This window comes from Panulirus ornatus, chromosome 5 (genome assembly GCF_036320965.1).
Source record: "Panulirus ornatus isolate Po-2019 chromosome 5, ASM3632096v1, whole genome shotgun sequence".
NCBI lineage: Eukaryota > Metazoa > Arthropoda > Malacostraca > Decapoda > Palinuridae > Panulirus > Panulirus ornatus.
This window is the reverse complement of record NC_092228.1, coordinates 42271031-42281030: the sequence shown is the minus strand read 5'-3', so window position 1 is coordinate 42281030 and position 10000 is coordinate 42271031. Positions and strand designations below refer to the sequence as shown.

The window sequence follows — 10000 nt, the reverse complement described above, 5'->3', positions numbered from 1 at the left end:
ATAGATACATAGAGGGATTGATAGATAGATGGATAGATTGGTCGATAGATGGATGGATTGAAATCTTGAACAGGTGAAGATTTCATGGTATTATATATATATATATATATATATATATATATATATATATATATATATATATATATATATATATATATATATATTCCTATGAGTCCACTTAGGGGGAAAATGAAACACGATAAGTTGCCAAGTGCACTTTCGTGTCATAATCACATCATCATCATCAGGGGAGACAGAAGAGAGAAATATAACAGTCAGTTGATATACATCGAAGAGACGAAGCTACGACGCCATTTGGTACATGATGGTCTATATATATATATATATATATATATATATATATATATATATATATAGATAGATAGATAGATAGATGGATAGATAACCATGATAGATGGATGATAACCATGAAAAAAGGAACATTAGATTTGAGTTATGAAATTGTTATAATGTCAAGAGAGGGAGTTGTGATATGGGGGGGAGAGAGATTGTACATTGATGATTGTGAAAGTTGTGATGTGTCCAGGTTGTAGGGAGGTGGGGGGGGATGCTGTCTGGCTTGTTGTAGTTGTGGCAGAAGGTTGTGATGTGGTTGTGTAGGTTGTAGTGGGAAGGGGGTGGAGGGGTCTTGTGTGAGGGAGGGAACGGTGTTGTGATCCTGGAAGGTTGTGGTCTGGTCACTGTGGGTTGTGATATGAGGGTAGGTGGTTGTGGTGACTGGGAGATAGGGAGGGGTGGAAGGTTGTGGTGTGAGGGTGGAGGGAAGGTCGTAGTGTGAGGGTGGAGGGTTGTGGTGTGAGGGTGGAGGGAAGGTTGTGGTGTTAGGGTGGAGGGAAGGTCGTGGTGTCAAGTTGGAGGGAAGGTTGTAGTGTGAGGGTGGAGGGAAGGTCGTAGTGTGAGGGTGGAGGGAAGGTTGTGGTGTTAGGGTGGAGGGAAGGTTGTGGTGTGAGGGTGGAGGGAAGGTTGTGGTGTTAGGGTGGAGGGAAGGTTGTAGTGTGAGGGTGGAGGGAAGGTCGTGGTGTCAAGTTGGAGGGAAGGTTGTAGTGTGAGGGTGGAGGGAAGGTCGTAGTGTGAGGGTGGAGGGAAGGTTGTAGTGTGAGGGTGGAGGGAAGGTTGTAGTGTGAGGGTGGAGGGAAGGTCGTAGTGTGAGGGTGGAGGGAAGGTTGTGGTATGAGGGTGGAGGGAAGATTGTAGTGTCAAGTTGGAGGGAAGGTTGTAGTGTGAGGGTGGAGGGAAGGTTGTAGTGTCAAGTTGGAGGGAAGGTTGTAGTGTGAGGGTGGAGGGAAGGTCGTAGTGTCAAGTTGGAGGGAAGGTTGTAGTGTGAGGGTGGAGGGAAGGTCGTAGTGTCAAGTTGGAGGGAAGGTTGTAGTGTGAGGGTGGAGGGAAGGTCGTAGTGTGAGGGTGGAGGGAAGGTTGTAGTGTGAGGGTGGAGGGAAGGTCGTAGTGTGAGGGTGGAGGGAAGGTTGTAGTGTCAGGGTGGAGGGAAGGTTGTAGTGTGAGGGTGGAGGGAAGGTTGTAGTGTGAGGGTGGAGGGAAGGTCGTAGTGTGAGGGTGGAGGGAAGGTTGTAGTGTGAGGATGGAGGGAAGGTCGTAGTGTCAGGGTGGAGGGAAGGTTGTAGTGTCAGGGTGGAGGGGTGGTGTCTTCCCCCCCCCCCCCCATGGTTCCCAGGTCAACACTTGTTATTGATTATATTTTGAATCTGGCGAGGAGGCCGGGGGGGGGGGTTGTAACCCCCCCATGATGTGGTTGTGGTGTTGTAAGTTGTTAGCAGCTGGTCCTCCATTTATATATATATATTTAGTTATCGTTAGATGAGCCGGGTACACTGTTTATCGACCGATCCCATAAGGGAGGTGTGGGGATGAACAGCTGGGTTGACTGTGGGCCGACGGCTGGGATCGGGGTTCGAACCGGTGCAGCGTTCGACCCCGGACGGGCGGGCGGCCTGTGAATGCGTCACGGTCATGAAGAATACTACGAATATTATTATTATTATTATTATTATTATTATTATTATTATTATTATTATCATTATTATTATTATTATACTTAGTCGCTGTTTCCCGCGTTAGCGAGGTAGCGCAAGGAAACAGACGAAAGAATGGCCCAACCCACCCACATACACATGTATATACATACACGTCCACACACACAGCACATATACATACCTATACATCTCAACGTATACATACATATACACACACAGACATATACATATATAAACATGTACATAATTCATACTGTCTGCCTTCATCCATTCCCGTCGCCACCTCGCCACACATTGAAATGTTCCACTTTACTGTGTCAACAAAAGGACTGTAGACATTCATCAGTCGATGACGTAAGCACCGAACTTTGTACATTGTCAACAACAACAACAACAACAACAACAACAACAACACAACCATGGTTGTAAATGCATGTGGTTGTGTTCCCCCCCTCCCCCCCCCGCCCTCTTAACTGTCATTTCGTGGGGGGGGTAACAAGCCTAGTTTGAGGTCATATCCCAGAATGGTGGTTAGGCTACGCGCCGTCCATTTATTGTCGTGTTTATCGTTATAATTAATTAGTTAATGAGGTGATTTCCGCCCGTCCCAGTTGTATGTTGTCATCTCGGTAGGTGACTGCATTCAAAATGGCGCCATTTTAATTTCTTTTTTTTCCATTTGTTTAAACAAATTCGTTTATATAAATGATTTTATATCGTTGTGCGATATTTAAGGTATTTGATATAGATATTTAGCCGACGCTCATTAGCATATATCAAAGATTTATAAGAGAAATAGTTGTGAAATGTGATGTTAAAGGGACTTAAGCCATGGTATTTTTGATTTTCAATAACATATTTATTTTTTTTTTATCCCCCGATTTGTATTTTAATCCTTTAAATATTCATGAAATTAAGTCGGCTTTTATACCCTTTGTCTGATTCCACCTTTGACTCATAATAATAATGAATATTGTGATTTCTTATGCTATTTATATATATATATATTTTCTTTTAATTCTCTTAATGTATGTGAGGTCGTATTTCTGTCGTAAAGACATCTAAATCTAATCTTAATTTCACTCAGCGGTGTCGTAAAAAGGCGACTACCGTGGCGTCGCACAATACTTTAATTCGTAATTTATTTATTTTTTTTTATCATTTTATCTGTCAATAGATAAAGAGATAAGACGATATTTCCCGCGCTCTCTGGCCGGTGGTGGTGCGCAGACCCCCGCGCGCATCCTGCCTGATGTACGATACCTCACGTGCCGACCGACGGCGGTCAGTCTGGAGTATTTCCGACGCGTATTTTCCTCTTAAATGAATAAAACGTTTTAAAATAGTATTTCCCCGGCTTTACGTGTTTGCTTATGTTACATTAGGTTTTTGTTGTTTACAGCAAGTTGTTGCATAGAGACGTAAAGGCACAGAGCTCTATGTAAGGTGTAGATTTTTCTTTGTCTACAAAGCGGGACTTGCGCAGATATACAGGAATATATTATGGCGTCAGTGGCCAGTGTCAATGCAGGGAGGTCAGGTGGGATTATTTAATAAGCTTTTGACATTTATTAATGGTTGTATTTATCCTACCTGGAGGGGGAAGTTGGACATGTATATGTCAAATATTGTAAACTGCGACATTTCACCATTTTTATATTTTTCTTACATTATTTATGCATCTATTACCGTATGGGATAACTGTATTTATCAACAAATTGACCAAGAAAAAAAAAATGAATGTAGCTACAAGATTTGTGTTGAACGAAGCCTATTGGAAACAGATTCGCCAATCCTGTCTATTTTTTCATATTAATTGTGCTTTGACAACATTCGAAATAGATTTTGAATGTTTTAATTAGATTGACATTCTTACGATATTTTAATCTGTTGGTTTTGTCTGCTAATATTTTTTTTAAACTACCTTGCAAATGTGATCATAAATATGTATGAATATATTTTTTATTATTATTGCAAGTTTTTAAGTGTTTGAAAATATTTGTGAACTGTGAAAAATATCTGTCTTCATGTTCGAGTATAATTTAGATTATGATGGCCTTGAAGTCTCTTATTTAATAGGAAAAAAATAGATTTAAAGACGTGGATCGATTTTTAGATAGATTGATCAACTGGCCGTCCAGTGATTTAAAGTAAATTTGGCAAAATGTCTCGTTTAATTGCGTATGCCACATATCCGTCTTGATATATGGTATATTGGCCGGAAATATATATACCATTTCATCACATGCGTATCTTATAGAATTAGGAGGATAATATTTGATTTTAGAAAGCCAAAATCGATAATATACACACCTGGTTTTCCTCTTAAAAAAAAAAAGACGCGACATGGCAACTCGTCCCGGCTATGCCAATATGGTCGCCTGTTGAGTTGACAGACGTCATCGGAGACGAGCGTTTAAGAAATGGGATTTTAGTGCGGATTTATCCCTTAATTTATCCCGGCCGGGATCTTCTTATCATGTAAATGATTTACGAGTCGAGGTAACGATGTGGTGTTGATAAGAAGACGCCGTGGAGAGGGCGAGACTCGGGTAAACAAGGGTTAAAAAAGAATATTAAGGTTGGGTTGAGGATTCCCGCGCGTTCGGCGCCTCACTTGTCTGGCTTCTGGGTCGTTCTTTTAGCTTCTGACGTCACAACGTGTCACACACCCGACAATATGTACTCATTTTTTTTTTTATTTTGCTTCATTATGTACACGGAATAATGTTATTTTTATGGTTTTATAGAAATTATTTAGGTAGCGCGATGGTGTTTCTTTACCGTCGTGTGTTCAAGGGTCGTATACCGTCGTGTTCAAGGGTCGTATACCGTCGTGTTCAAGGGTCGTATACCGTCGTGCTCAAGGGTCGTATACCGTCGTGTTGCTTAAGGGTCGTACACCTTCGTGCTCAAGGGGTCGTATACCGTCGTGGTAAAGGGTCGCATACCGTCGTGTTCAAGGGTCGCATACCGTCGTGCTCAAAGGGTCGTATACCGTCGTGGTCAAGGGTCGTATACCGTCATGTTCAAGGGTCGTATACCGTCGTGTGCTCAAGGGGTCGTATACCGTCGTGTTCAAGGGTCGTATACCGTCGTGTTCAAGGGTCGCATACCGTCGTGCTCAAAGGGTCGTATACCGTCGTGTGCTCAAGGGGTCGTATACCGTCGTGTTCAAGGGTCGTATACCGTCGTGTTCAAGGGTCGCATACCGTCGTGCTCAAAGGGTCGTATACCGTCGTGGTCAAGGGTCGTATACCGTCGTGGTCAAGGGTCGTATACCGTCGTGGTCAAGGGTCGTATACCGTCGTGTTCAAGGGTCGCATACCGTCGTGCTCAAAGGGTCGCATACCGTCGTGGTCAAGGGTCGTATACCGTCGTGGTCAAGGGTCGTATACCGTCGTGCTCAAGGGTCGTATATCGTCGTGTTCAAGGGTTGTATACCGTCGTGCTCAAGGGTCGTATACCGTCGTGTTCAAGGGTCGTATACCGTCGTGGTCAAGGGTCGTATACCGTCGTGGTCAAGGGTCGTATACCGTCGTGGTCAAGGGTCGTATACCGTCGTGCTCAAGGGTCGTATACCGTCGTGGTCAAGGATCGTATACCGTCGTGCTCAAGGGTCGTATACTGTCGTGCTCTACCTACCAGGAAAATAGCCACTTGGCAACCCCCAGTTAAAGGGATGGTCTGCAAGGTTGTCAGAAAACAGAGAAAACGAGACATGATTATGCCTTAATAATTAAATTATTATTATTATTATTATTATTATTATTATTATTATATCGATTAATGTCGGAGTTGTGAGTTTAAAGTGGTTTAAAAATAGACTATGTGGGATTTACTGGTTTCTAAGTGAACATTTTTAATTAGTGTTGTGATAATTAATAATAATAATAATAATAATAATAATAATAATAATAATAATGATAATAATAATGATAATAATGATTATTCTTTCTTTTTCTTTCGTCCTATTCGCCCTTTCCCGCATTAGCGAGGTAGCGTTAAGAACAGAGGACTGGGCCTTTGAGGGAATATCCTCACCTGGCCCCCTTCTCTGTTCCTTCTTTTGGAAAATTAAAAAAAAGAAAAAAAACGAGAGGGGAGGATTTCCAGCCCCCCTCAGCTCCCTTCCCTTTTAGTCGCCTTCTACGACACGCAGGGAATACGTGGCAAGTATTCTTTCTCCCCTATCCCCAGGGATAATATATATATATATATATTTATTTATTTTTTTTTTTTTGCCTTGTCGCTGCTTCGCGCGTTTGCGAGGCAAACACATGTACACAATTCACAGTCTACCCTCATTCATTCCCACCGACACCCCGCCACAACAACCCCCTCCCACCAAATGAGCGCAAGGTAGCGCTAGGAAAAGACAACAAAGGCCACACTCGCTCACACTCACTCTCCAAATGATTATAATTTGTCTTAAATACATAAACGTCTTTCAGTCATTCTCAGTTATACAGGAACATACATACATACATACATACATGTATACAAATTAATACATACATACATACTTTCATATATACATACGTACAAACATACATACATGCATACATACATACAAACATAGATGCATACATACGTACATACATACATACATACATACATACAAACATAAATACATACATACATGCTTTCATATATATATATATATATATATATATATATATATATATATATATATATATATATATATATATTCTCCAGTCCCCCCTAAATATTTTCCACATCTCCAAAAGGAACAGAGAAGGGGGCCAGGTGAGGATATTCCCTCAAAGGCCCAGTTCTCTGTTCTTAACGCTACCTCGCTAATGCGGGAAATGGCGAATAGTTAAAAAAAAATATATATATATATATACATACATACATGCATGCATACATACTTTCATACATACATACATACATGCATACATACATACAAACATACATACATACATACAAACAAATACATACATACATACATACATACATACATACAAACGTACATACATACATACATACATACATACATACATACATACATACATACATACATACATACAAACAAATACATACATACATATGATTAACCATATTTGTCATATACTTAAGTAATGTCAGAAAGTAGCGTTCCCGACTTTAGAAATAAACTGACGAAAACTGCTGGTTCGAAAGTGGCTCGTTAGAGCAGGTGTAATTACCCCCCTCCCCCCCTCCCCAGATAATTACCCTAAACCTAATTATCGTAGAAGCTCTTTTGGAGTTAATTGTCTCTGGCCTTATTACTACTGCAGACTTAATTACCCTTCCCTGTTATTGTTATGGTATGTGTTTATATGTATTTATGTTTAATGATGATAGTTGATCGCTGTTTGCCGTGTCACTGAGGTAGCGCCGGGAACACGAAAAATGGCCCATCCACACACACACACACACACACACACACGTATATATATATATATATATATATATATATATATATATATATATATATATATATATATATATTAACGCGATTTTTTTTAGATTTTGATGAAAAGAAAACGGAGATGTGGAAAATATTTAGGGGGGACTGGAGAATATTTGGTGTATGGGAGGTTTTGTGGTTTTCTCTGGGGGGAGGTTTTGTGGTTTTCTCTGGGGGAGGGGAGGTTTTGTGGTTTTCGCTGGGGGGAGGGGGAGGTTTTGTGGTTTTCTCTGGGGGGTGAGGGGGAAGGTTTTCTGGTTTTCTCTGGGGGAGGGGGAGGTTTTCTGGTTTTCTCTGGGGGGAGGGGGAGGTTTTGTGGTTTTCTCTGGGGGGAGGGGGAGGTTTTGTGGTTTTCTCTGGGGGGAGGGGGAGGTTTTGTGGTTTTCTCTGGGGGAGGGGAGGTTTTGTGGTTTTCTCTGGGGGGAGGGGGAGGTTTTGTGGTTTTCTCTGGGGGGGTAAAGTGTGTGATTGTCATTAGCAGAGGGATGGACGGACACACAAGGTAATTACGAATGGGTAGTTCATAAGCTTAAACTACTGCGATGGCGCGATTCGAGACGTGACGTAGTTGAGGATTGGGCCATGGCCAATTGGGTAGTTACCGTTGATCGTGCTATACAGGTGTTAAGGGTCGTTTAGCCATAGATATATATAATTGTTGCTTAGGACTTGTTGAAACAAGTCTTTACCACCGCCTGTGATGGTTGGCGTTCGTGGAGGCCAGGCGGATTTACATATAAGGTTCTTTTAGGTAATTTTATATATAAGGTTCTTTTAGGTAATTTTATATATAAGGTTCTTTTAGGTAATTTTATATATAAGGTTCTTTTAGGTAATTTTATATATAAGGTTCTTTTAGGTAATTTTATATATAAGGTTCTTTTAGGTAATTTTATATATAAGGTTCTTTTAGGTAATTAGGTAAAGCGTGTGTGTGTGTGTATCCGGGTTCTTTTAGGTAATTAGGTAAAGTGTGTGTGTGTATCGGGGTTCCTTTAGGTAATTAGGTAAAGTGTGTGTGTGTATCCGGGTTCCTTTAGGTAATTAGGGTAGGTGTAGTGTATATATACGAATTCCTTTAAGTAAGATAACCTCGTTCTTAAAGTTAAGACGGATTTATATAGATTATTTTAGGGAAAGCAGGTCAGATAAAGGGGTCTTTTCGAATTCCCTTAATGTAAGGGGGTTAGGTAAAGTGTGTATATCCGGGTTCCTTTAGGTAAACGGGTTGGGTAAGTGTATACACGAATTCTTTTAGGGTAGGAAGCTAGGTAAAGTGTGTGTGTGTGTGTGTACATATCCGGATTCCTTTAGGTTATAAACAGGTTAGGTAAAGTGTGTATATATATCCGGATTTCTTCTTCTTCCTCTTCTTGTTTTTTCTTCTTCTTCTTCTTCTTCTTCTTCTTCTTCTCCTCCTCCTCCTCCTCCTCCTCCTCCTCCTCCTCCTCCTCCTCCTCTTCTTCCTCTTCTTCTTCTTTGGTTCCTTTATTCGCCTTCAAGTGACCTTTGACCTCCTCCTCCTCCAGTCTGTTCATGACCTGACCTACCCTTCCTCCCCCCCCCACCCAGGGCGACACATTGACCAATAGTTGAACTGCCTTGTTTGGACGAGGCCCTTAATTACTCTCGTTACTTTGTGTGTGTGTGTGTGTGTGTGTGTGTGTGTGTGTGTGTGTGTGTGTGTGCGTGCGCGCGCGCTCTTGAGAAGCCCAGCTTAAGCTTGAGGCAAGGGAAGGGGGGGAGGGGGGGGTTCAGCGCATAATTCGCTGGTAAGAACTTGATAATTAACGCACTTCGCCCTCCCTCCCTCCCTCCTGGAGGGAGGGAGGGAGGGTGTTCTGGAGGGAGGGAGGGAGGGGGTCCTGGAGGGACGGAGGGAGGGAGGGGGTCCTGGAGGGAGGGAGGGAGGGAGGGAAGTGGTCCTGGAGGGAGGGAGGGAGGGGGGTCCTGGAGGGACGGAGGGAGGGAGGGGGTCCTGAAGGGACGGAGGGAGGGAGGGGGTCCTGGATGGAGGGAGGGAGGGGGGTCCTGGAGGGACGGAGGGAGGGAAGTGGTCCTGGAGGGACGGAGGGAGGGAGGGGGGTCCTGGAGGGACGGAGGGAGGGAAGTGGTCCTGGAGGGAGGGAGGGAGGGAGGGAGTGTCTTGGAGGGCTGGTGGAGGGGGGCGATGGATTTGACGGGTAAGCTGGCGAGACCAGAGGGTGACAGACTGGAGGAACAGACGGGGGGGGCAGGAGCCAACAGACGGGGCCAACAGGCAACAGACAGGAGGAACAGACAGGGCCAGGAGGCAACAGACGGGGCCAACAGGCAACAGACAGGAGGAACAGACAGGGCCAGGAGGAAACAGACGGGAGGAAGCAACAGACAAGAGGAACAGACAGGGCCAGGAGGAAACAGACGGGAGGAAGCAACAGACAGGAGGAACAGACAGGGCCAGGAGGAAACAGACGGGGCCAGGAGGCAACAGACGGGGCCAACAGGCAACAGACAGGGGACCTGACAGACTTGGAGAATGATTTTCTGTCTC

At 43.3% G+C, this 10000-nt stretch overlaps 2 protein-coding genes across 9 annotated transcripts in view; one reads left to right on the top strand and one right to left on the bottom strand.

Annotated features, from left to right (window-relative positions):
- Window positions 1-3653, bottom strand: part of LOC139748809 (uncharacterized) — a 17066-nt gene extending 13413 nt beyond the window's left edge. Inside the window, exon 1 of the mRNA XM_071662240.1 lies at window positions 3603-3653. Within this exon, the coding sequence (XP_071518341.1) occupies window positions 3603-3653 (51 nt within the window). The remainder of the gene's footprint in view (window positions 1-3602) is intronic.
- Window positions 1-10000, top strand: part of EndoA (SH3 domain containing GRB2 like, endophilin-A) — a 269917-nt gene that overhangs the window by 65388 nt on the left and 194529 nt on the right. The gene's annotated exons all lie outside the window — the stretch shown is intronic.